Source organism: Natrix helvetica (assembly GCF_964273705.1).
Source record: "Natrix helvetica genome assembly, chromosome: 1".
Lineage (NCBI taxonomy): Eukaryota > Metazoa > Chordata > Lepidosauria > Squamata > Natricidae > Natrix > Natrix helvetica.
In genome coordinates this window covers 24,441,429-24,468,768 of record NC_138548.1, presented here as the reverse complement: position 1 = coordinate 24,468,768, position 27,340 = coordinate 24,441,429, and the positions used below count along the sequence as shown (strand labels likewise).

The following is a 27,340-nucleotide window of genomic DNA, read 5'->3' as shown; positions in this document are numbered from 1 at the left end:
TCAATAATACTTCAGTGTGAAAACATAGCTCATTTATTATTATTATTATCATTATTATTATTATATACTTTATTCATTAAACATGAAACTCAGCCAACTGAACATTAAAAATGCATTACAAATACCAGTGACTGGTGCTAATGGTTGATACGGTTTGCTGCCAGCGTCCTAGGTATCAACCAAATACCTTCTTAAAATATAAGGTGTTCTGAGTAGCAGTTTTTTGCAGTTCCGCTGTTGTTATTGCAGGAAGCTGCAATTTGTGAATGTATCTTGTAAAATTCTTGGACATGGTGCCAAGTGCCCCGATGACAATGGGTATCGCTGTTACATGCTTCATCCATAGCCGCGTAGTTTCGATGGCCAGGTCGCGATATTTCATTATTTTTCTAGTTCTTTTTCTTCTACTCTGGCATCTCCAGGAACAGCGATATCAATAAACTGTACCCTTTGGCCCTCTACAACTGTGATATCTGGCGTGTTGTGCTCCAAATGACGATCCGTTTGTATTCGAAAGTCCCACAAGATCTTCACCTTCTCATTTTCGATAACTTTTTCCACTTTATGTTCCCATGACTTTCTGGATACAGGTAAATCATATTTTTACATAATGACCAGTGAATTAATTTAGCAACTCAGTCATGTCTAGCTTTGTAACTAGTTTGTGTGATTTTGCTGCATTCACATATTAAATGTGAAACAGTTTCGACTTTGTTATTGCAAAGTCGGCAGTTTGGGTTGTCAGTGGATTTTTGCATCTTCGCTTTCATGACATTAGTTTGTAGTGCTTGTTCTTGAGCAGCCAGTATTAAACCTTTCGTTTCTTTCTTGATAGTTCCCATCTTAAGACATGTCCATGTCAAGTTGTCATCACATTTTCCTTCAATGTTTTTCAAGTGCTATCCCTGCAAAGCTTTGGTTTTCCATCTATTTAATCTGTTATCCAGCTGTTTTTCCTTATATTCTGCCTTTGTTTCTGTTGTTTTTATGCTGTTCTCCGTTTTCACAGCCTGCAGCAATTTTTCTGTACTTTGGTTCACATAATCATTCAAACTTCGTTTTTCTTCTTCTACAGTTTGATGGATTTGCAATAGCCCTCTGCCCCCTATTTTTCTTGGCAGGTACAACCTGACAATGTCACTTCGTGGATGTAAAGCATGGTACATATTCAAAAGTTTGCATGTTTTCCGTTCCAAGTTTTCCAGTTCAGCCAGAGTCCAGTTGATGATTCCAGCTGAGTAGCGTATCACTGGAACTGCCCATGTATTAATGTCTTTAATTATGTTTCCAGCATTCAGCTTTGATTTTAATATTTTGCGGACCCTCCTGATGTATAATTATATAATTATTTATATTTATAATTATATAAATTATATAATTTATATTTATATTTATAATTAATTATTAATTATATAATGTATAAATAATAATAATAATAACAACAACATTTGATCAAAAACACTCAGGAAAGGAATTCTGCCTTGTTCTGTAGGTCAGATTATATCGCCATGTAATTGTAAAAAATGTACCATACAATAACACTAACAGAGGAACGCTACACAAACAATTACAATCCATATACCTTTGGAAATGATGACTATATAGCTGTGTTGGAATCCCAAGAATGCGATCAAATATAGTAGTCACTGCTCTCAGGTTGCCTTCCTCGTTTTCCCAATTGATATACATTTCCCAGAGTTTGTCTGAACGGAAATCTGTCCCTGCAGCCAGCACAGCATGCTCATATGTCCTAGATTGTAAACATAATCAAATAAATTTTTCATTAGCACAAAATACATCATATAAATTAGCTATATTTTCTTCAGAAAAAAATGAAGCTGCTGAGACATGGTTTTTGAGTAGTTAGCACAGAATACCTTTTAGCTAATTAAAGTGGAATACAAGTTAGTACCTACATTGTTTTAGACTGGAAAATTGGTAGTCTTACAACAGACAGCTTTCTTCAAATTTAATCCTTTTAGTATTTCGGAATTTCTTTCAGGCCCAATCAGGATATCAATGGCAAGCATGAATATGAGTTATAATCTGATGCTATATATTAGGCTATTAATTATTATTTTTAGAAAACCACATATATCATGCACACTTTTAAATCTCCCATCTGGCCTTCAGTAAACAAGTACACTTCAACCTTATACATCATCCGTTTCTGAAGACCCTGCTATAAATGGCATTTCTAATTTCAAGCTTCTCCTTCAGGCCGAATACTAAGATGTCTTTTCATATGATCAAGTACAGCCCTAAGTACAATTCCACTACACAGGATATACACATTAAGATTCTTTTCAACCAACTTACCCTCTAATGGTCCCAATGGTTTCTACATCACTGGAATCCAGTGTTTCTTTGAGGAAATTTATATAATGAATCCAGAGATCAACGCTAAGAGGTATCGCCTGGAGTCCTCTCCGATACACCTACAAAGAGAACATTAAATAGCTATCCTTTGAACCTCTAGGTGGGTTATATGAGAGAGGCAACACTGTGTTATCCGGTGAACCTTACGAAATACTAATGTACTGGAATTTTGTTTAAATAATCTACCATTACCATTTGGGTGGAGGTTGGCTAGAACATGGCAATGCTCTGATCTCCACGTGCGGAGTCTTGATCTTCAAAGCGCAGCAGTCCCTGCATCTGACCAGGCTGTGTGGGCAGGCTTTGGGGTACAGATCATAGGGCACAGACCCTTTAGAGCATCAAAGTCAGCGTCTGACCAAAAATGCAATAAAATGTAGCAATGGTGACCAGCAAAACCAACCACAGCGTTTGAATTTTGTGAATAAATGTATAATGTAAGTGACAGAAAAGCCCTGCCCTACTTGTTAAGCTGCAGTGTAATGCAGACGCTTGCACTGCAAAGCTTGACAAACTGTAGTAGAGGTTTAACGCACCTGCCAACAAAGAGAGAAGATATTAGCTCCAAAGGCCATAAGGAGTGACAAGTGTAAATAGAAAACCCTGAATGAAAGTGGCAGGTACTGGCAGCCAAAGAATTTCTTGCAACGCAGTAGTTTGGTCATCATTTGGCTCACAGAACCCAAGAGTAACAGCTGTATACCTCTATATACATACCTCATCTGACTGCTTCATGTTACTGTGCCGCTTCTCAAGGTCTGCATACTTCTTCCAGTAGCCATAACAATAAGGGTAATGTGTGAAAAAACTGTCAAAGGCTTTCCTTGCAGCTGGTAAATTGTTCTAGGAAAAAATACAGAGGACAGGATTTAGTAGTTTTAGATTGGAAGTAGAATGGATTGCAGTAGATTGGAAGGGGAGAAAAAACCCTTGATTTGTACATCATCTGCCTTGCAATAGGAGTTCCCTCCCCTCAGTGAGTTGAAAGGAACTTCTCTGGTGGGATGCAGAAAAGAAACTTAGATCTGAAGATCTAAGCTTCATTTCTATAGCCTGCAGAAGGTTGCAAAAAGGGAACTCCTCCGATGGGGTGCAGATGAGTCTTAAATCATGAAAATCTTAAGGCCCTTTCTGCACTCTACTAGACAACTTCCCTTCCGTGCATGGAAAAGAGCTGACATCATTTAGTGGAATGCAGAAAAGAAGCTTAAAACGTGAAGATCTAAGATCCTTCCTTCTCCCCACTGGAACAGTTCCTTTCTGTGGGTGGAGGACAGCTGAAATCCTTTCATGGGGTGCAGAAAAGCTTGAAATCTTCGCAATTTAAACTTATTTTTCTGCACCCCTCAAAAGGATGTTAGTTATCCTCCGTGAACGGAAGGGAACTCCTTTCGTGAGATGCAGAAACGAAGTTTAGATCATGAAGATTCTAAGCTCCATTTCTGCACCTTAGAAGTTCTTATCTGTGCGCACAGGAGAGCTCCACAGGGTACAAAAAGGAAACTTTGATCTTCATGATTTTCACTAAGTAGGGAACTGAAAATAGTGATTTACGAGACTGAGGGCTTGTTCAGACGTGAGAACAGGCTGTCAAGTCATGTGATGGGTGGTGGTGGTGGTGCTGTTGAAACATCTGATGATGACTGGAAGTGTTCTACAGGCTGTAAAGCAACAAGCCTGAAGCCACTGTAACTATGTAAATGACAGTCATTTTACCAGGTAAATTGAGGACTATTTGTATTACATTTTCTTTGAAGGAAATTTTGTTATCAGCAACCAGATTCAATTAAGGTAACATTAGACAAAATAATTCCTTTGATAATTTTTATTCTTGTTTTTGAAGAATAGGGGACTGACTGGATTGCCCAGCTCAATCAAGTTTACTTTACTTTACTTTACTTTATTTTGTATTTCTAGACCGCCCCCTCTCCCAAAAGGGACTCGGGGCGGTGAATTCGGGGCAAGAATTATCTGCTATCAAGGCACAAGGCTTTAATCGCTCTTCTAGATTCCACATGGTTCATCCAAACTACAATAAATCCTCACTTTATTACATTAATTAGGAAAGGAAGGAATATTTGCTATTGTCTATTGTCCAATAAATAAATATTAAAGAATATACATCATTTGAATTTATGTCATAAGAGCATTACATAAATAGGTGCAACTGACATGACTCACATTATTTGCATAAAAGTCTTCATACATCACATTCCAGTTATAATATTAAGGAAAAGTTAATATAAATTTAAATGCCTCTCTTGATCTACTGTGAATGCAAATGACTAGTCTGCAGTTTCTGAGATGTCTGTACAGAAATCCTGGTTTGCTAAATATGGAGTTGGTTAAATCAAGTTCTCATTGTATTTTAAAATATACATGACAATATTTCATTATTCCAAAATTAGACAGCTTTAGTATCCTATTTTCACATATGCGATGAAGAGGATTCAGTAGCTTAAAGCTTTAAGCATATTAAACAAACATGTATCAAAAAACACCTTGAAACTTCAACAGATAGATTCTTGGGATTCATAAAACATATTGTAGCTGTACTCCTAATTTCTATAGTTTTGCACTGTGCCAAATTCTTTTTTTAAACCCATAAAAATCTTAAAATGTACATATTTCTAAAACTATGGGGGTGTGTGTGTTCACTTCCAAATATTTCACACAAAAAAAGCCCACGCAGGTTTTCAGGGACAGCAATTGTTTAACTTAACACTTGCATCTCCAACACCTACATATAAACTTATTATCCCTTCATATATATGGGAATATTTTCTTTCAGTTCAGTTTTCCCCAGTTACAAATAAAGATAGTTGAACTCGAACAGAACAGAGGACCAGAGTTAATGCATATATCCTAAGAGCCACAAGCACTGTCCACTCCACATTTAATGGTCCATTCACTATTGTCTTCCCTTTCTCCACACTTCGAAATTACCTTGCCCACATCTTTATTATTGTCACTACTACCACTGCTGCTGCTGCCACTCCCATTGCCCTTCCATATCCCTATTGTATGCTATTTATAGACATTAACATTTTGCCTCCCAAAAGTTTTCCTACACTCTAATAAACTGAAAGAGCTACAGCCACTGCCCTTATTTTGCCTGTAAAAGAGAAGAAAACTGCTGCTCTAGGACCCTTCTCCATACTCTCTATACAAAAGAAATCTATTACAAGAATTTTTGAATGAATACTGAGAATATTTTAAGAGTGCTAGAACGTTCATTCATAATGTAGTGGAGAGGAAAAAATCATACATTAAAGGTTATATTCTGGGGAAATGATGGGAAGAAGGGAAGAAAATAAATATTTGGAAATTGAACAGCCCTCAGTTGTGTATTCATTTTCCACTCAATTCATCCATTTCTTACATGTGGTTCACAAAGCATTTTAAAATATTGAATGTGATATATTAACATGACTTCACTGAAACTGAGGGATAATGGCTATAAGCATGAAATTTAGAATTCATACATTCAAGTGTTGGACAGTAGGAGGGAAAAACATTACCATTGGCCCAAAATATATAATTACTTACCTCTTGTTCTACAAACTGAAGGAGGTAAACCCAGCCTGTAAAATCTTGTGGATTAGTTTCAACTATTTTCCAAAACTTGTCAAAGTCAGCAGGGAATGAATTTTCAGGATCAGATGTCTTTTCAGTTTCTGTATCTGTTATTTCAGGGTCCTGAACAGTCTCTTCCTGGGAATTGGCAGCAGGAGAATTGTCGGGGGACTGCTCCATCTCCACGACACTCATGATCTCTGTGCTAAAGTCAGCTGGTTGCTCATTCTTGGCTTCAGGGTCCTTACCCATGTTCTCACTTTTCAAGTTGCTGTTGTCTTCTGTATGTTCTGAACTCTGCATAGCGACTGGTACCTTTTTACCTTTATGAAATAATCTGTAAATGCAGAAAACGATTAGCATCAGTACTGTCTATTGAATTTTCATTAAACAGTATAGGCATCTGACTTTTTAAAATAAAGGTAACATTTGATAAGTTAAAATAATTAAAAGTTAAAGCTGAATGAATAAGTCTTTCTAACATATAGATTGACAGCAAAAGTATAAGGCAAATATCAGAGTAAAAACAATTTCCCAACCCATTTTATCCCAATTAAACTACCCTGATTAATATATGGCTAAAATTCTAACTAATAATGAATAATTAACGTACTATTTTAGCATACCTGTTCTGCACAATTTACAAGAAAAAGAAAAATATTTGCATTGTATTTCATAAATTTAAATATCCAAATAAAGTACTACATTAATATATCTGGTAGTATTGTTTTCATTTCCCATTAATCTCTTCAGAATTCCAACAGAGAAGCCAAATATTTTTATCTAAGCATCACCTTCTCTAGTTTCAATTACCAATCAAAACAAATGAATAAATTATTATTTTGATCCTGCTTCCTCACAGTCATAGTTCCACTGAAACAAATTCCAAAAAATTCAACTGAATGGGGAGGGAGGGAAAGGTGGCAACTGAGCCTGTCATACAAATCATTGGCAGCTGCTTTCTTAGCAAATTAAGATACAAAGGGCCAAATCAGTTGGCCTAACCTACAATTAAAAAGTAGCAAGAAGTCCAATCACATCTCATTCCTTAAAGATCATGCATCAGCTATGATAATCCCTACCTGGTACACAAAGACTCAAGGGAAGTATTACCTGCTAACTTCAGTCAAGTTGGAACTACTTGATAGACTTTGATGTGGTATCCCACAATGCTTCTGAGTTTGCTGGTACTAGTTAACAACTATAATCAAGATCTTTCTAGATGACAAATAGAGAAGTCTATAATTGGGATAATAGAATTATCAAAATTCCCAAAGTCATTCTGGAAGAAATGGATTTTAAGTATAATACTTTTAGAACACAAAGAAACCCCAAAGCTTTTTAACATGTCTGTGTTTGCAGAGAGGTACTTGGTACTGAAAATATACATAACCAAGAATTTTCAGTACCAAGTACTTCTCTGCAGACACAGACATATTAAAAAGCTTTTGGACCCCAAGGACACAGATTTACACATACACACGCACACATACACACATATTCATGTATACTATATCTTTGTATAGTATGTGTGTGTGTAAATCTGAGGGGGTTGCTTTCTGAGTCTTCTTGCAGGGGTTTCCTTATTCAAACTTGGTAACATCATCATATAAAAATCTGTCAAGATATAGTCACATGGGAATTCAGACAGGGAACCTATTCACTACAACTGAGATTTACAGGAAATTAGCTTTGCCTTTTAGAGCAAATATTTGGCTATTCAAAGGCTTTCCTCTCAATTCCTCCAAATTGGAAAAATGTAAAATATTCACGGTTCACAGAAAAGATCTAAAATATAAAACAAGTAACCATAATTCTCAAGTTACAATTCTCAAAATATTTGTCGTGTATCAGAAGTAAAACAACCATTTTTTGAATTGCATCCAGAAGCTGATATGAGGTGTAATAGAAAACAAGAATGAAGGCATAGTAAATGAATAATATAAGTTTCTTCTTTCCCTTCACAAAGCCTATTTTTTCCAGACGTCTTTCAAAACGCCTAGTTCAGTGGTGGGCAACCCGCGGCTCGGGAGCCACATGCGGCTCTTTACACCCTTTAATGCGGCTCTTCTGTGTGCTGGGTGCCCGCTCCCCTCCCTCCTCTCGGGCTTCGGAGGGAAGCTTCTGCAAAAGCCCGGGCGAGTGACAACCAATTTTGGTCCTATGACTGCAGAATGCTGCAAAATACCATAAATGCAGGCCAGTTGTTGAGTGTTTCAAATGTGATTGGAACACTCAACAAGGTGACCACAGTGTGTGTGTGTGTGTGTGTGTGTGTGTGAGTGAGTGAGAAAGACAGACAGAGAGAGGAACAGAGAGAGGGAGGGAGGGAGGGAATCAGAGAGAGACTGACAGACAGACACACACACACAGACAGAGAGAGACAGAGAGGGGGAGGGAGGGAGAGAAAGATAGACAGACAGAGAGACACACACAGAGTGAGTGATTAAGTGAATGAGTGAGAGACAGACACACCCACATACACAGAGTGACAGAGAGAGAGGAAGGGAGGGGAGAGAGACAGAGGGAGAGACAGAGACAGACACACACACACACAGAGTGAGTGAGAGACAGACAGACACACACACACACAGAGTGACAGAGATGGGGGAGGGAGGGAGAGAGAGACAAAGAGCCAGAGAGAGAGAGAGAAAGAAAAAGAAAAAAAGAAAGAAAGTGGGAGAGAGAGATGAAATTAAAAACAACAACATACAAACCTGACTTACTCAAACTATCCAAGGAAATGCAAGGCCAATGTTCACATTAGTGGTTGTGACTTTGTCAGTCAATGTCAGGATGTAATTTTCTCTACATTGTAAGGCAAATTTTATGGAATTTAACATTATCGATAAATAATATCGTTCTAAAGTTTTTGTTTTATTAGTTGTGTTATTTGTATCCTCCCGACCTATGTGGATACTTGCATGCAGAATATTCTCAATAAAAACTTATTGAAACTAAAAACAGTGTACCATCCTATGTATTTTCGGTTTTAAAAATGTGGCTCTCAAAGTAAATTTCAATCGTGGTTTTGGCGAGATTTGGCTCAGTTGAAAAAAAAGGTTGCCCACCACTGGCCTAGTTCATTTGTAAGACATTTTAGGCATCTGCAGCTGAAAACTCTCCAATATACTTTCCCTTTCAGTGGCAAACCCACCAGCCACGACGCCCTTTCTCCTGTGTGTTCCTTACTGTAAATTTGGCCGTTGAAAACTGTAGCGAGTCAGGTTTAGAAAAATAAAGTTATGTATCCGACCACTCTTAATTAGGAGGAGCGATGCAAGTATAATTAGGCCCCCTTTTTTTCATCATGCCCTCAACCAGCTTTTTCCCCAAACGCTCCTTCTTCTTTTTTTTAAAGCGTGAGAGTTCACAGCCCAAAAGCCACATGGCTGAAGATCAACCCGCGTGATAGATAGATAGTTCCAACACACATACACACCGAAAAGCGCCAATCCTAGTCAAGAGAGAAATATGGCTGGAAGAAAGTCGCTATATAGGCGGGACTCCTTGACTGAAACTCCGACGGACATTCCGTCCCGGGGCCGAGTGAGAAAAGGAAGATTAAGAGCCGTCCGGCCGCCCTCCGGGTATAACGATGCCAGCAAATTCCTTCCTTGGCTCGCGTTGCTTTTCCACCAGAGATTAGCTGAGAAAATAGCTTCCCCCCCAGCACCCACCACACACACACACACACACACACATTCTCTCTCGCGCGCGCGCTTGGTCCCCTTTTCTTCCCCCACCTCTCACGCACGCGCGCACCCCTTCGGACCACCGGAGGCGGGGGGGGGGGGGGAGGTTACAACGCCGCCTCAGGCCGCGCCAAGCTCCAGGGGAGCGGGGAAAGTAGCCAACAGTGTGGAAGGACGTGGGTCAGCAACAGCGGGTTTCCCCTCCTTTTTTTCCTCGCTGCCCAACCGCCTCGCCTCAGAGAAAGCGTGGCTGGGGAAAGCGGTTTCCTTTTTTTAAAAAAAAAATTTTTTTTGATTAAACCTTTCCTCAGATCTCTAACAACGCACACCAGGAGGCTTCTCGTTCTTTCGCCCGTTTCCCTTTACAGACCTGGCGCGTGTTCTGTGCCATCAGTCCCGCTCGCCTTCGCCGTCGACTTGACTCTCTCAACGGGCCTCCGGTCTGCCCGCCGTCCGAAAAAGAGCGTACTACGCAGGCGCGTCGGTCCTAAGGCCTCTCTTTTTGGCCCAATCTGACTTGCGCCACCGGCGGGAAGAAGGAGGCGCATGCGTGGTGGCGCACCCAGCCGGAGGCCCGGAAGATAACCCGTTGAAAGAGCATGCGCCGGAAGGAGATCCACTCGCCCTTCCTAGCGACGTGGCTGTTGCGTGTCTCTCAATGGTAGATAGTTCTTAGTCCGCGAGTCTGCTGGAGCTGGTTACGAACCGGTTTAGAGTTGATTCCTATTTCTAGGGATATCCTTAATTCTGCGTTACTCCAAATGTGGACGCGGTGTCGTTCTAATCATGTTTAACTAAGATGGCGGCATAACCAGACACTAAAGTTCATCCAAACATCTCTATCACTCTCTACCCCGATAACGGCTTGATTTCTTTGGGAGCTGCAAACGGGCGATTATTTTGCTTGGTTCTGTGTGCAAACTGCAGAATTGGAGGGCATAGCTGACATGGGAAAACATAATTTTGATGGTATTGCCTGAGTAGATGAAAGGAATGCGTCCTAAATCCTCTGGGAAGCTTATTACCCCACTCCCAGAAGAATGAAATATTTTGGGAAATATTTAAAAAGGGCAGAATATTATATTTCAAAGGAGAAACATGCTCTTAAAGAGAGAAAGCAGACTCAGTCTTTCTTAATAGCCCCCAGCATATATTTTGTGCCTATTAAGAAAGATTGTCCCAGCCTTTTCACAAGACAAAAGAACTTCAGCTCCAGGGTGATGGGATAAAGGACAGGATATTGAGAAAAATGGGGACAATACCTGCCCATGAAGAAAGGCAGGTTACAGGCAATAGATAACAGGATAAAATGAATAACACATGCCTGACAGAATTAGGACTAAGGAAGTGATAATTAATAATTTACTTGTCATGAGACAAGTAATAAAAACATACAAGCCTCTACATTACAAAATGCTGTAAAAATTGTATAAAAAGTCCACGTAAAACCAAACCAGTTTGTCAGCTGCAGCAGAATCTGTTGGTTCTGTTCATTAATAAATGGACCTTTCCAATCAACCTCCAACCTCTGTTGTTTCCAGCATCTTTCTCCAAGCTTGAAACTGGACCAGATGGATTTCCCCCAACACCTCTAAAGGATTTAGCTGCAACTAGAAGTGTGGATTCTGAGCATCTCTTGTGCTACTTAATAAATACCTTGGAAAAACATAAGAAGTACCTCTGCAAAGTTCAACCACTGCCAAAACATCTGCTCTTTAAATACTTGTTTCTGTCATTCTAATGTGCCAATTCTGAGTTACTAAAGAATGAACCTTGCTGATCATCACTTAAGATTATGGTAAAATACTTTGCCAGAAGTTATCAAATTCTGTACCAATCAGTCTCATCTGTCTCCTATGCTAAATGACTTCAGTCATTTTTTGTATCCTCTAAATTTTAGAGTGAAGCATGCTTAACAAACACAACTGATAAGTCTTGTATAAAAATACTTGTAGATTATGCTTAGGTGGCTGACAAGGGCCATTGCATAGCAGTTTGTGAAGAATGGATGCTGAGAGGAGAAAGGAGCTGACGTTGCGACAATATGGACGTATGATCTCGGAGCCCCGAGAAGAGTATGTCTTGCTGATCTCAGGGACATCGCAAAGTCCCTGATTGATCCAAGAGAATATCTTCTAGCCGGCGATAGAAGCGCAGCCCCAAGCTGCTGAAGTCGGGACAACTCCGCAACTGGAGGAAAGCGGAAAGAGAAAGAGTGTCGCTCTGGTGAGGAAATTTTATTTTTACAAAAGAGACTGCCCAAAAAAGATTAAAACCAAATCAAACTTGTAAAAAAAAGAAAAGAAAATAAGTGGCGAATTTAAGCTATTTTGGACAGTGTGTTATTCTTTTTTTTAATTGTCTTCTATGGATGGAAGTTTTGCAAACACTTCCTACTTTTTAAAGTGAAAGTATTGGCTTTTCTTCTACTTTTTTTTTTACCTATGGATGAAATCTTTTTTATTTATTTATTTTCACAATACTGGCTTGGATGGGTTTTTCTTTTCTTTTTCTTTTGTTCTATTTAAGAGCATTGTTTCTTTTAAGCTTGGAATATAAAGAGGATATAAAAGGAATATAAGGAGAGCAGTAACATCAGAGGGAAAAGAAGTTACACTGCCACTTGGAGGTTGGAGGCTGAGTTCTGGAAATATTTTTCTCTCTCTTTTCTTTGATCATTTTGACCTTGCACTTAAAAGGTTTTAGCTTGCAAAGACATAAGATGGTTTGTTTATGCAGGTGCCCTTTGGATGTCTCTTTGGTAGCAAGAGAGAAGTGAAAAACAAAGCTTTGTTTTCCAACTAGAGTGGCAGTGTTTATAAATTGGACAATGACACAATACCAAGAAGAAACCATAACATTACAACAGATAATGTTTGAAATTCAAAAATTATTAGAAACATCAAAGAGAATTGAGAAGAAATTGGAAAATATAGATGGTAATATAGCAAAATTTGATGAAATTGAAGATAGCCAGCTAATGGAAAAAGTGGAGGTTAGAGTCTCAAAAACCCAAGGGGAAAATGAACAAAGAGGCAAGATAACTGGATATTGACAGTGATCTGTGCTTGGTTGGAAATGGAAAGAATGGAACATGGAAAGGGAAGAGAGATGGAAAGGATTTCAAGGTATAGGAGAAAAAAGAGAAGAATTGATGGATTTAAGGAGAGGAACTTTAACAAAAGCACTACTGATAACCAAAGATAAGTTGATTAAAGAAGCTGATGGAAGGTTTCGAGAATTTATAAGACATGCAACAAGCAACAAGATGCGAAGAGAAGTCCATACAAAGTTGATTAAGGAAATAACCAGAAGATTAATCCCACATAAGGCAAAAGAAATAAAACTGTACTACTACTGGAAAGACACAGGTTGAGACATGAAAACTATTAACAAAATACTAGAGCATTATGTTAAAAATGAAGTGATAATGGATATAGCTAGATAGATAATTGATAATGATATAATGTATACATATAAATTGGTTCGACAAGAGGAAATTTGCTATAAATTTTAAATGGTGACCATGAAAGGAAGTTTTGAAACTTAGTTATGTATGAAAGCCTATACTATTGAAATTGGATATAAATTGTGAACAGTGATTAAGAAAGGAGGTTTAGAAACTTTGTTATCAAATATAATTAATTTTTATTTAGAACGTTTCACAAAGATAGAATGTTGTTGGATGATATTGAAAATAGACAATGGAATGCCATTATGTGGTTTTGCTTTGAATTTTGGAATATTTGTTATAAAGGGATGTTAAAACAACTATAGTCATATGAAGGATGAGGTATGATGATAGTAACATATAAATATATTTGATGTAAAATATATAATTTGATATGGATTATAGGTGATGACTGTGGAAGGGATGCACAAAAGTTCTTTGTAACCAATTGACACACTTTTTATAATTTGTAATGGAATATGTTTTTATGGTGTTTGTTGTGTCTTGTTTGTGTCTATTCAAAAAATAAAAAATAGTAAAAAAAGAATGGATGCTGAGAGCAAAAAGGGAAGGTTGATGAGAATCTTGGAGAGGGGAAGATAAATTTAAAGAACAAAAGAAAAATATATGAAATGCCATATGAATGTGATGGGACCAAGGACAGGAATGAATAGTATTGGTATAAAAAACTATTAGCTGTGTTTCCCTTTCATATTTGTTTACAATTTCTTGGTCCTTTTCTGTGCAAACTACATGGAGTTCTAGTCCTTCCATAAGCACAAAGCCAGCTGGTTAACTTCCGCTCACTCATCCCCTAGGAAGGAGGTGATGGCAAATCACTTCTAAAAAAAATTCCCAAGAAAACTACAGGGACTTGTCCAGGCAGGCTCTGAAAACTGGACACAATTGGATGGAATAAAAATATGTCAAGTAGTTAGAACTTGATGTTTCAAGGACAGTAATCTTCAAAACAAACAGAAAAAGGAAGTAAACATTATTTACAGAAATAAAGCCATTTATTTTTTATAACTTTTTTATCTTTCAGATGAATACAGTACTTGTAGGTGTCATATTTTGAGAGCAGAACTGGCACTATATTGCTGAGAATTGCACATAAGGTCAGAAAAGTTAACACCTTTATAAATTTTGGACAGATAAAATTCAGTAATATTTTTCACACTAAAATATGGAAGCTATATTCAACATGTGCCATCTCTTTTAAGACATGTTCAAAATCTGTAAAAAATTATTTTCTATAAATTTTGGTCAACATGCTTCATTAAAACCTTTTCCAAGTTTTACAACAATGTGCAGATAATTATGCTCAACTGTCAAGCAGATGTGATACATCAACAGCAGCAAAAGCAAGCTAACACTGCACAATCATGAGTGGGACTGATTTTTAAAATACACTTTTTTCCACAAATATCACACAAAACCCTGTTCTTCATGTCTCTCCGAAGTCCCTCCCCCCTTTTAAGGCTATATGAGAAGACATGTCATAACATGATTTCATGATTAAAACTATTTCTAAATTTCATCTTTGTTAGTACACACAGGGCACCATGCCACCAAGTCAAAAAGAGTGCAAAGAAGCAGAGTTGACTTTGCTTTCACAGACATCCAATCCAGATTCTACAGAATCTTGGAACAGCACCAGGACAGGAAGTACGTTTGCAAGTGCCATACTGATTTTGGTTTCAGCCTAGGACTTAAACTGGAGAAAAAAAAGTCCTAAATGGTTGGTCATTAAAAGCAGTCACTCCAATTTCATTCTGCATGAAAAGCGCAAACATAATAAAGGCAGGCTGCTTGAAAATGATCCATTCCAGCCCATGTAAAACTGTAATGCTGTTATCCAGAGCCTATAATAATCTTTTATGTCCATATCAGGGTCTGCTTCAGGTAGTTTGGTCGAGGAATTCCTCCAGAGTTCTTTTTATGTGTAGGGGCTGAGATGCAGCATGGATCAACAGATTCTGACCCATTTGTGCAAAAAGTGCTTTTGACAGTTTAGCAGTGGCTGCCCGAATATTTCCACCAGCTCCAGGTAAGGAACCGCTGTTTGTCATGTTGCCCAACAAATGCCATAAAACCATCAAGACTTTCTGCTCCACTGCATGAGGCTTCCGGGGATACAACTCAACAACAAGTTCTGAATGCAGGAAAAGAACCAAGGGAGAAAGAGTTATTTTTATACAAAGATACAGTAAAATGCTGACTTCCCAGATTATTTCCTAAAACTGAAGAGAAATTCTATCTTGATATAGTTTTTTTAAGGAGGCTATTGTGCAAATTCAGAAGCAACTGTTGTGAACTGAACGTATATACTGCATACAAAAAGGTCAAAGGATCTTTTAGAAACATGGTAAATATTGGAAGAACAAATACATTTCTACCAAACAAATTTGTACCAATAGAAAACAAATCTCTATTCTGATTTCAAACACTTCATTGGAATAGAATATTAACAGACCATATTACATTTGCTTTTCAGTTTCCTATATTGGCCATGAGCTTCAGACTAAAACTCCTATCTACTAGCAATCCTGCAGTAGAAACACTTGAATAAAGACTCTTGAAAATACACGATAGATTTATTCAAGGTAGATCAGTTTTACTGAGAGAAAAAAAACTATTGATGAGAAATAAAGACATAAAGCATAAATAAAACTGTTGAAAGTCTTACCAGCTAGCTTTTCAGTTATGTCTTGTTTGGCTTTTCCATTCAAAAACTGGGCCTTAGTGCAGAATGGCTGGAGAAGCAGGTAATTGTCTTGAAGCAAAGGAAACAAGGACATAAAACACAGGATTTGCTTCAGGAGATTTAGCTCTGAGCTTTAATAACAAGACTTTGGTATAAAACAATAAAGATGAAACAGAGTTTGGAAGATTGCAAGGGGATAGAAAAATTTAGTCTCAAGTCCCAGAAATCCCAGAATCTCAATGTTGCATTAAATCACAGTATAGTTTATTTAGATTCACTAAGCATGGTGGTTAATGCAGTTGTGTGTTGTGAATTACAATATTTGGGGCTGGCTGGGGTGGAAAAAACTCCTACTTTTTCATTGTTTTTAATTCTGAACATTCTGAGAAACATGGCATTGCAGTGATATTAGAGAATGATTGATAACTTTTTAAAAAGTATTTTTAACATTGAGTTTTAATTGTGGCAGTAGGTTTATAGAAAGTAGGCAACACTTTACCACTTAAATTGAAGAGGGGAAAGAGGGACACAGATAAAAAATAAATAAAACTATGGTATAAAAAACTGCCTAAGGTCCCCTAGGTGATTGTGACAGCATAGAAATAGATAAAAATAAATACTGGTCACCATATTTCAGTAGCACTATCTAGTATAATTGGGAGCTACAAAAAATAGGAAAAGGTCCCCAACCAGCCCCACTTTGGACATGAAAGCCAGCTGAATGACCTTAGGGCAGTCATTCAGCCCAATCTCCTTAGAATGGGAAGGGCATTATGTATGTTTGCTGCCTTGAGTTATTTATAATAATAATAATAAAGACTGAATTAATAAAATATTAAAAAAACAACACATGGGCCAATAGTTTAATTTGAGTGGTCCTTTCTGACAGGATAATCAACAATCTGTGGGTAACCCAAAACATGGCTCAATATATGTGAAACCTATATATGATTTTTCCTACATCTTGCCAAACTTCTTAACTTGCCCTAAAGTATTGTTGAAATGAGACTGGTACATTACAGGTATGTTTACAAACTGAACAAAGCAAGCATTATTAAATACATTTGTATTATAAGCGGATAAATAAAAACCCATAAATTCTAAATTGTTTAGTCCCCTCTTTTTTGCAACACGACACCTTAAAGCTCAGTATAGCAGATGAAAGAAAAACAGTCAGTTTACCTAAGTGTTGACAAAGAGCCTGGATGACATTGGTGGCAGCAGCATAGATGCCTGGGTTCTTAGAATTCAGATTGTTATCAACCAAGGCAGGAATTAACATGTTGATAACAGGAGATAGTTTCTCTTTCAACAGAGGAATCATCTGGTGCATGGTCTCTAGAGCAACCTGATTGACTTTGCTATTTGAGTCATGTAAGCGAGACTTGAAGGCATCGAAGATCTAGATAGACACAATGACAATAGGTTGAATTATTGTCTTTGACCAAATACATATTTGAACTGACAGGTTTAAAATGTGGAATCCTATGAAAATGTGCTCAGGTCCCAACTGTTCTAGTAATTTCAATGTAAACCAAACAAGTTCTTTTTTCTTTCATATATTGCTGCACTGGTAGAATATACTAAATAATTGTTGGTCAGTCAAAGGATAGCAAATCCCATTGCAAATCAAGGACATACAATTCTTGTAACCAATTTTAAAGTTCTTTAACCAATATTCTTCTTTGCTCAAGAATACCTAAACCCCCCAACTATTAAAGGAGTTTGAACCACAAGAGATATCCAATCCCTTAAAGAATATCTGATAAAGAAATATCACACAAAAGAAATAGATAATAAACAATGATACTTGGGCTAATTGATCTGCTCATTTAAGGCAATTCATTTTGCAATATAATAGTATGGGTTTAACAAAATGCATGATATAAGGACAAAATAGAAATAATTTGCATTAATAAAAAATATATGGAGAAATACTATGACTGGTGCTGGACTAAATTAGATTTAGCCAAGTTTCTTTTTTATTTATTTCCTTTCCTTTCCCCCCTTTATTTCTCATTCATTTTCCATACTTTATGTAATGTTGCTTACACAGCAAAATGCAATGGGCATGCATTTATATTTATATTCCACCTGATAATTATTTAACTTCACTGCAATGCTGACAAAGAATAACCTGATTTATGCAGCTATCATTTTCTGTATAAGCACTTAATACTACAATATATATATGGAAAATACTGACATCTTACTCATGAATATCTTATATTATGGTTTTATCAGAAGTTAAAAATGTACTTTAATGTGTTTTCTGACTAAATTGAGTATCGTAATATTATTTGAATCAACACAATTCTGCCAAAGCTATGTTTAAAAAATTTGTAAAATTGATCTTTATATCAGTATGTTTAGAAAGGGACAACTGAAACATTTGCTATTCAATATTTTAAGTTCCAACATGCCTGAAGCTTTTGAAGAAGTAAACTGTGGCTCATTTGTACAAGATAATGTAATCAAACTTATTTATGTAGCCTCTGAAACAATGAGTTTGAACTGACTGTCCTGTCCTGATAAACTAGTGAAAGTCACTTCGAGTAACATGAAACCATTTTCCTATAATCATAAATTAATATAACAAAAAGGTTTACTGTGTGTATTGAACAATACAATACAATAGCAGAGTTGGAAGGGACCTTGGAGGTCTTCTAGTCCAACCCCCTGCCTAGGCAGGAAACCCTATACCATTTCAGACAAATGGCTATCCCACATCTTCTTAAAGACTTCCAGTGTTGGGGCATTCACAACTTCTGGAGGCAAGCTGTTCCACTGATTAATTGTTCTAACTGTCAGGAAATTTCTCCTCAGTTCTAAGTTGCTTCTCTCCTTGATTAGTTTCCACCCATTGCTTCTTGTTCTACACTCAGGTGCCTTGGAAAATAGTTTGACTCCCTCTTCTTTGTGGCAACCCCTGAGATATTGGAAGACTGCCATCATGACTCCCCTGGTCCTTCTTTTCATCACACTAGATGCTTCAGATAATGTTTGGGGAGTGAAATGAGATACAATGATTTTGCCATTGGAAGTAAAATTGATCCAAGGTGACAACAACAATCCTGATAATTCAAGTTCAAAATTTGAATGTAACTTAACCATTGAGACTATATTATTCCAACTCCTGAAGATATCTTTGTTTTGCTTGGCAATATTTCTAGTATCTGGAATCTACCGTATTTCCCCCCAAATAAGGCAGGGTCTTATTTTCTTGGCCTTATTTTCAGGGAGGTCTTATTATTTTTGAGGTGCAGGAGGCAACAAGCGTGGTCACTTCATGGTTGCTGCTGTGTTGCAATATTTTCGGAGAGGGCTTATTTTCGGGCGAGGGCTTATCTTAGTACATGCACTCAAAAGCATGATAGGGCTTATTATCCAGGGGGTCTTATTTTGGGGGAAACAGTATCAGGACACAAGAATCAAGAGTATACTTTTTGGAGGTGTTCTGTTTATCATTTCCAGACATCTCTTCCTTTATTTTGTATTCTCACCATTATTAAATTTGAAGTTTCAATATATTAATATTGTTTTAAGTATTTATATTTTTTCTTCTCAACTATTTTGATGTAGTAAAATAAAATATATTTTAAACATCTCAAGACTAAAATTAAATTCTAGAATAACAACATGTTGTTTAATGTGGGTCCAGAAAAAAAACCAAGGTAACTGGCAAGTTTTATGTCTTAAGCTTAATCAAATATTTTATGACAAATCATGCCTTAGTTATGTCAACAGTCTTTCTTATGTTGCACCTGCCATCTTGCAGCTACCAAGAATACATCCTGCAGTAGGGTTCTGGGTACTGACAAGATATATTCTGGACAACTGCAGTATGACAGATGCAACACATGAAATACATTGTACATAATTCTGCTTCCTTCATATTAGGGAAGCTCAGGAAATAGAACTCAAAATAACACTCTTGCCATGTCATGTTCTTGCTGCCAGAACAGACAATACTGGGCTACACGGACCAGTGTTCTGACAACATATAAGGATTCTTTCTTTATCTTTGCTCCCTCCCTCCAACTGTAACTATGATTCTATCTACTGGATTATTGATTTACTTTATTTTTCCTTATAGTCATTGTTTCCTGCATTTATATTACATTTTTTCAGTGTAAATAGTATAATTTATCACCTATGTGATTTCCTGCCAATTCTAGAGAGAACACTGAAGATTCTGTTGTAACCTATATAATGTTACCTTCACAATGTTCGCAACAACAAGGTCTTGGTTGTTCTCTGTGTCTGCTAACAGTTGTTTAATTCCATTAATTCGATCGCGGAAATCTTTTGCATTCAGTAAAGTTGTTATAAACTTTACATATTCAGCACTTTCCAAAGCATTACGAGGAACTAATTTCCTGGATATGTCACGTATTTCTCTAATCTCTCTGTTGAGAAAATAGTGAGAGCATTCTGTAATTGTATAGTCCAATCTCCTGTATAGTGTAGTACATGTACAGAAAGTCCATGGATCTTTCTATATATGTATTGTATTACTTTAATAGATTTAAAGTTATTATATTTATTAGCTTTTAAAAGAAAAATAACAACTGAGAGATCAGGTCAATTATAACAGTTTCATATGAGCTAGAAATCAAATCCTGAAAATGTCTATTTGTAATACAAATGAATACAAAGAAGTGTACTTACTACTGAGAGTTTAATGCAACAATAATTCATATAAAAATTAAGTGAGAAAGAGGGACTCAGAAATTATCAACTGTAAATCCAGAAAGCTCAGTACTAGGTGTATACAGTCTCAACTGAATAATTTTTCATTGATCTGGAAAATATTTCTATCCTTCTGATCAAGTAGTGATTATGGTGAAACCATAAGCAGTTCCATTAGATGAAAAACCATCTACTGTAGAAAACTGCTATTTTGAAAATAATTATATTCCTTGGATGATTTTTTTTTTACTTAGGTACAAGCTTTGCTTTTACAGAGTGACAAACCAGTTTTTTAAAAAAAAAAATCAGGTACTAACATAAGGAAAATGTTATTTTAACTGTTTGACTTCTCACAAACAAAATGCATAAAACCTGACAATTTAGTTATTAAAAAAGCAGCAATCATATTATGCACATAAGAAGGAAGTTCTGAAATGTTAATTTGGTATTTTCTTTTGTTCCAATTTTTCTATGCTTAGTTTACAAACACCCTCCATGTTCAATTTTCCACTTATACTGAACAAGGGCAAGAAAAACGGTCACACCTATTTATACATAGCAACTGTATAATTTGTTTAAATAAACATTATTTTCTTTTAGATTTGCAACATCTGAAAGAAAGTATTTAGGTGAAATCTTTGAAGCAGAAGGGGCACAACCATACCTGTCACTAGCACTAAGAACTTCGCGTGACATGTTTGATCTTGAATTGTCTATGTTACCAGTATGAGAACGCCTTCCTTTGGCTGAGGGTGTAACTATTGGCATCTCCCCAAGTCCCTGAAATTATGTAACAAGAATTTAAAAAAATGTTTATTTCAATTCCCTATATATTATCTCATATCTCTAATATAATAACATGAAAGAAGAGCATGTTTATCAAATATGGGTTCTTGTCTCAAAAAACTTCAAACCCTTGTAAATACATAAACACAGGGGAAAGTAGAGGAAAAGAGAAAATGTAAAATGTAAACCAATAAATGAAAAAATTGTCATAAAAACAGTTTATATGCTTCTGATAAAAATAGGCTTAATGAAGTCATTTAAAGTTTCCTCTGTGCTAAAGGAAAGAACTTGATGGAGTTCCAAGACTCAAAACGTATTTTCAAATTGAAATCCAAGTGCTACAAAATAGGTGTTCAGCCTTAGTAGATATCAAAGATTAACACAGTCTAATTAAATAACAAAAGCATAACTATATTTTAAATCAGGGACTGCAAAAGACATTATTTAAGAAAAGTTTCTCATAGAAATGCAATAGCATACATCTGCTAAAGAGGAACTGGAAAAATAACTTTAAATTAAATTAAATCAAAAGACAGAGAGGTGTAATGATACTTAAAATACTGCAATACATTTTAAAATATAAATGTCATTGTAAATTTATCCAAGCCATATAGCAGCATGTTCACTTTTTATCACTCCCCAGATTAATAGGAATTTATGGCTTAGTTTTATTCAATCTTATTTTGGAGTCCTTTTTAGCATACCTTCTGACGCAAATTGCTGACTGTCTCTTTAACATAAGGCAAATCCTTTGGCAGCACATTCTTTTCAAGTATTTTATCGAAGTCTGTGTGTGTCATCAAAGTGAACAGCATCTTTCGCCCATAGTATCTACAAGCATCACAAAATCAGTTTTATTAATACATATAATCATGAAATTAAAAAAAAAATCATTACTAAATGTACTTGCTTTAGGATGTAGTCATACAAAGCTTGGATACTTTTTTCCCCCCTAGATACAGATTTCTGCTTTCTGGAGATGCTTGAAAGCAGAAATCTGGAATATGAAGCAACATACAAACCAAATGTGAGTGATATGTGATTCTCTAACTTCTTACCATTCTTGCATACTTGAAAATCAACAGACTTATGTCACTATTTACTAGTTTGTGAAATGAGAATAATAAGTCTCCAAACAAATCTGTGAACACACACAGTAGTATCAGATGTAGGGATTTATATTTTAGTTCCATAAAAAATATCTGACGACATTATTATTTCCCCATAAATGTAACTGCTTAAGCAGAACAATTTAATTCATTAATGTGATGGGCTAAAAACCAAATATGCAACAACTTTTCATTTTTTTACATTTTTCCTCACATCAATATTTTGGAATTTCTCAGCTTTTGTCAACAAAGTTTTTATGTCTCCTTCTAGCATGTAAAACACCCTGTAAATGAGACATCCAGAATGGAGAACCAAAAGACCACTTTTTATAAAAATCTAAGTCAGTAAGAAACTACAGAAACTTAAATCAGTGTTTTCCTGCATGAGATAAATTTTCAAACCTGAAAATGCCTTTTGGGATTCTTAGTTTTTCTTTGATTCTGTCATGCAAGCTTGATATTTCTTCAAGAATTAAGATAGAAACTTAAACTTTCATATAAAACAGAGTCTAAAACATTTTCATGTCCTTGCTTATTTTCAAAAATCATGCCATTCAGCATTTCCCTTCACTCTCTGCATCGGCTCACCTTGTTTCTTGTGAACCATCCTGGACAAATTTGGCCACAGCAGACAAAATCTTGTCAGTTATATCCTTAATTCCAGACAATATACGTCCTGGTCCCATGTGCTCTACAACATCTGACAAATGTTGGGCAGCACATCTTCTTACTGCTGTATTTAAGTGGCTGGTAAGAATAAAAGGCATATACAGTTTAGAAAAATATAGTATTATTATTTATTGCAACAGTGATGCTGAAAGACCTTTTGAAAATGCTTATGCGTTTTATAACTGAATCAAAATAACAAAAGCATAAAATCCCAGATATCCAGAGCTAAATTTAATGCATTTGGCTAGCAGCAATGCAAGGCCCTTTATGTAGTAGACCCACTCCAAACAACAGAATTCCAGATTAAAATGCAGGTGTGTTGCAGTAAAAGGAAGTTAGCTAATGTCTTTCTTTTTGGTCATTAAAGCTAACCAAATGTTTTAAATAAAAGAGAAAAAATAACAATAGAAGAACTCATGCTAATAAGTATGCTTGAATATTTTCTTGGACAGCCATAACTTCCTTATATCTTGCCTTCCCACTATGGCTTCCAAAATGGATTACAAAAACGCTTAAACCAGCTTATGAACAGCGCAAGAAGGGAGTAAAAATAGTTTATTAAAGACATAAGGAAATATAGGCAAATCTAGTTTACACCTGAACCATCCATTCTACCTTTCCATCTTTGATTCTATCATGTATGTACACTGCTTCATACATTTTTCTCTCTTTTTCAAGAGATAATCAATTCTATCCATCTATAGTGTATATGAAAAAACTCACTTCACCATAACTTTTTAGGTATTGTTTTATCACTTTTATAGTTTATTCTCATTCATCCAGCACTCTTTCATTCTTGACCCTATTCTTGTTTTATCTCACACTTCTTGAGTACATCATAAAAGAATAACTTCTTATGTAGTCACAAGGAATGACACAAAAACCAAATCAGCTTTTCACTAAAATTAAAGATAGATAGAGATCATCGCTCTCATCTGAATGAGAGTGGTTTGTGGCCTATATATATTGTGGACAAGAAAAAAAGGTCTAACTGTTATTTTCCTATATTCCTGTTTATAAAATATTCTATCTAATAATTTATCTAATTGTTCAATTTTTTCACTATTTAAGTACAGGTTATTATACTCATTCCATTTTCTCTATTAAACATAGATATCTCGGTCTTTGCTACATAAATTTTCAATGCATCATACAATCCATCGCTCACTGCATATCTTTTATGTTTTCAGACAATAAAACATCACTTGCAAGCGAAAGTAAATACACATTCATATTCCCAACAATCATAACATTATCTTCATTATCAATAGTCTTTATACATTTAACCTAAAGTATTTAAAAAAAATACTTAATTATCACACATCTCTGACTTATTTCTTGCTAAATTATCCACTAATTCATTATTATCATGCATGCATTACTTCCATGATATATTGCTATAACCATGTTCAGCAGTCTTGTCTCAATCCAATATAAATGCAAAATGTTCCATAATTTGAACAGATTCATTTTACAATATGCTTTCTCTAAATCAAGAAATGTACATTTTATTTTTCCCATTCATACATTTCTCAATGTCTCACTCTAGAGATAAAATATGCTCTATACTCTCTGTAGTTGGCATAAAGCGACATTCTACTTCTCAAATTTGCTCATTTTCATATCTCATACCTATGTTTAAAGGAAAAGAAAATTCTCTTAGATGATTCCTTAGAACTGTAATAGGCTGAGCTGACTTCTGATAATGATTAGATTTGCTTGACAGTTCTATCTATTTTATTTTAAGCAGAGTCAAGAAAGCCTGATGGGTCATAATTCAAAATTCTACCTTTGACCTCCATTGATCAGAGAAGAAAGAGCACGTGCAGGAGTCACATTATTAACCATAGCTTTCAGTGCTTTGTCAACGTCTTCCCTAATGAAGGTGTTTGATTCCCCAGCCTTATGCAAAAGGACTTTAACTGTATTATCTAGTTCTTGGTCCATGCTTTTTTTCAAGTAGTTGAATAAATCTCCTAAACAAACAACCGCAGCTCGGGAAACAACAGAACGTAAATTTTTCACCTACGAAAAGAAAGACCTGAATCAGCAACAGTTGGAAAAATACTGATGATTTTGAATCCCATCTTATTCCCCATCAAGCCATTATATTATATAAAATTATATGTGTATGCAAGCATGTTATATGGGCAATCACAATAAATGCAACAATATTGCATATTTCACATTAATACTGTGTTGGCTTTAGTTGTTCAATTCCCTTCCTACAAACATGGCTGTCCTCTTGGAATTTACAGTCAGTCAGAGGAATGAGTGCTGAAGTGGGCCAGCAGCTATAAATTGATGCATCATAGGCACATGTAGGCAAAAAGTCATTTATCTGAAAAAGAAAGAAAGTGGCTGAAAAAGTCCCCCCTGAAATCCAAGGATTTTCTGCTTGGATTTTGGGAGAGGCTTTTCTCAGCCAGTCCCCAGAAACCAGAGGGATTCCTTTTGGGTAGATGGCAGTGGCTTGCAACCACTGGCTTTATAGGGAAGTCGGCAGGGATGATTGCACATGGTGACCAGATGTTCATGGCCCTAAATATAAATGGGTTGCCAAGCACCCAGATCATAATCACGTGACTGTCAGGGAGCTGCAATGGCCATACACAAGCGCTTTCATTCAGTGCTGTTGATAATTTCAAACACTTGCTGAACGAATGGTCATTAAGCGAGGATTAACTGTATAGGTAGTTCTTGATTTATGATAGTAACTGGAATTTCTGTCACTAAGCAATGGAGTTGTAAAGCATGAACGCATTGCTCAGCAATCTCTGTGATCCTGGTTGCCATCATTAATCAAATTTCATAGTTGTTAGGTAAGGCAGCTTCCGGACAGCTTCCCACAACCCAAACAAAGAGGGTGTGAGGGGTGTGTGAGCAGCATGGCGTAAGTCCCACCACTTGTTCAGCGATGTCATAACATGGAATGGTTGTACATTTGCATTTGGGTCAATATTAAAGATTGGGGGGGAAATGACATTGCCATAGGTCTATACTACAGGCCACCCAACCAAGCAGAGGAAGTAGATGAACTTTTTGCTAGTCAGCTAACTAAGGTATGTAGGAAGCACACCACAACACTAATGGGAGATTTTAACTACCCGGACATCAACTGGGAAACAAACTCTGCATCAAGTTGAAGATCCAACAGGCTCCTAACGAACCTAGCAGACAACTTTGTTTCGCCAAAAGTAGAGAAGGGAACGAGGGGATCGGCCATATTAGACTTAATTCTCACTAACAGAGAGGACATGATAGAAGATGTTGAAGCCACAGGAACCCTGGGAGCAAGTCACCATGCAATATTAGAATTCAACTTTATGCAAACACAAGTAGTAGAACAAAGTGAAACTAGAGTCTTGGATTTTAAGAGAACTAATTTCAATAAACTTAGAGAGAGCTTGGGAAGAATTCCTTGGATGAGAATCCTCAAGGGGAAAACAACTCAAGAAGCTTGGGAAATTTTGAAAAATTAGATTACAAAAGCTCAGTCTATCACCATACCAATGTAGAAGAAAAATAACAGCTCCCGAAAGAAACCAGAATGGCTGCATAAAGAACTCTCTGACAAATTGAAGAAAAAAAGTTTAAGTATAAAAAGTGGAAAAAGGGGGACATAACTAAGGCAGAATATCAGCAAAGAGCCTGAACCTGTAAAAGATGAAGGAAAGCGAAGGCTCACAATGAAAAAAGGCTTGCCACAAAAGTAAAAAATAACAAAAAAAAGCTTCTTCCAACATGTTAAAAACAAGAAAAAGGTTAAAGAAACAATTGGCCCATTGCTGGGAGAAAGTGGCAAGAAGGTGACAAGCAACAGGGAGAAAGCAGAACTATTTAACTCATTTTTTACATCTGTCTTTACACCAAGGGAAAAAACAGTCCAACCTATCAAAAACAGCACCACAAAAATCAGATTAGGAACACAAATTGAAATAGGGAAGAAAATGGTAAGTGAGCACCTGTCTACCCTACACAAGTTCAAATCACCAGGACCGGATGGGTTACATCTCATGGTTCTGAAGGAATTGGGAGATGAGATCTCAGAACCACTGAATTATATCTTTCAGAGATCCTGGAGCACCGGGGAACTGCCAGAGAACTGGAAAAGAGCTGATGTGGTTCCCATCTTCAAAAAAGGGGAAAAATAGATCCAGGAAACTATAGACCTATCAGCCTGACTTCAATACCAGAAAAGATTCTGGAAAAGATAACCAAGCAACGAATTAGCAAACACCTAGGAGTAAACAAAGTAATAGCCAAAAGCCAACAT

At 36.4% G+C, this 27,340-nt stretch overlaps 2 protein-coding genes across 6 annotated transcripts in view; both read right to left on the bottom strand.

The window, feature by feature from the left end:
* The window catches only part of PRPF39 (pre-mRNA processing factor 39), a 32,193-nt gene extending 21,998 nt beyond the window's left edge, over positions 1-10,195 (bottom strand). The window contains exons 1-5 of one of the 2 annotated variants that reach the window (XR_014176485.1): positions 10,021-10,195; positions 5,929-6,292; positions 3,097-3,222; positions 2,320-2,438; positions 1,583-1,750 (exon numbers count right to left, since the gene is read on the bottom strand). Coding sequence is in view for 1 of the 2 variants with exons in the window: in XM_081966917.1 (XP_081823043.1) it covers positions 1,583-1,750; positions 2,320-2,438; positions 3,097-3,222; positions 5,929-6,258 (743 nt within the window). In the remaining variant the exon portion in view is untranslated. The remainder of the gene's footprint in view (positions 1-1,582; positions 1,751-2,319; positions 2,439-3,096; positions 3,223-5,928; positions 6,293-10,020) is intronic. The other variant, XM_081966917.1, reaches the window with a different exon arrangement.
* Positions 10,196-14,101: 3,906 nt separating this feature from the next.
* Positions 14,102-27,340, bottom strand: part of TOGARAM1 (TOG array regulator of axonemal microtubules 1) — a 34,105-nt gene continuing 20,866 nt past the window's right edge. For all 4 annotated transcript variants that reach the window (XM_081955435.1, XM_081955436.1, XM_081955437.1 and 1 more), the window contains 8 exons: positions 24,854-25,089; positions 22,984-23,142; positions 21,991-22,117; positions 21,165-21,280; positions 20,028-20,217; positions 16,991-17,210; positions 15,791-15,877; positions 14,102-15,256 (listed from right to left, as the gene is read on the bottom strand). In XM_081955435.1, the coding sequence (XP_081811561.1) occupies positions 15,003-15,256; positions 15,791-15,877; positions 16,991-17,210; positions 20,028-20,217; positions 21,165-21,280; positions 21,991-22,117; positions 22,984-23,142; positions 24,854-25,089 (1,389 nt within the window). In that variant the 3' untranslated portion in view covers positions 14,102-15,002. The remainder of the gene's footprint in view (positions 15,257-15,790; positions 15,878-16,990; positions 17,211-20,027; positions 20,218-21,164; positions 21,281-21,990; positions 22,118-22,983; positions 23,143-24,853; positions 25,090-27,340) is intronic.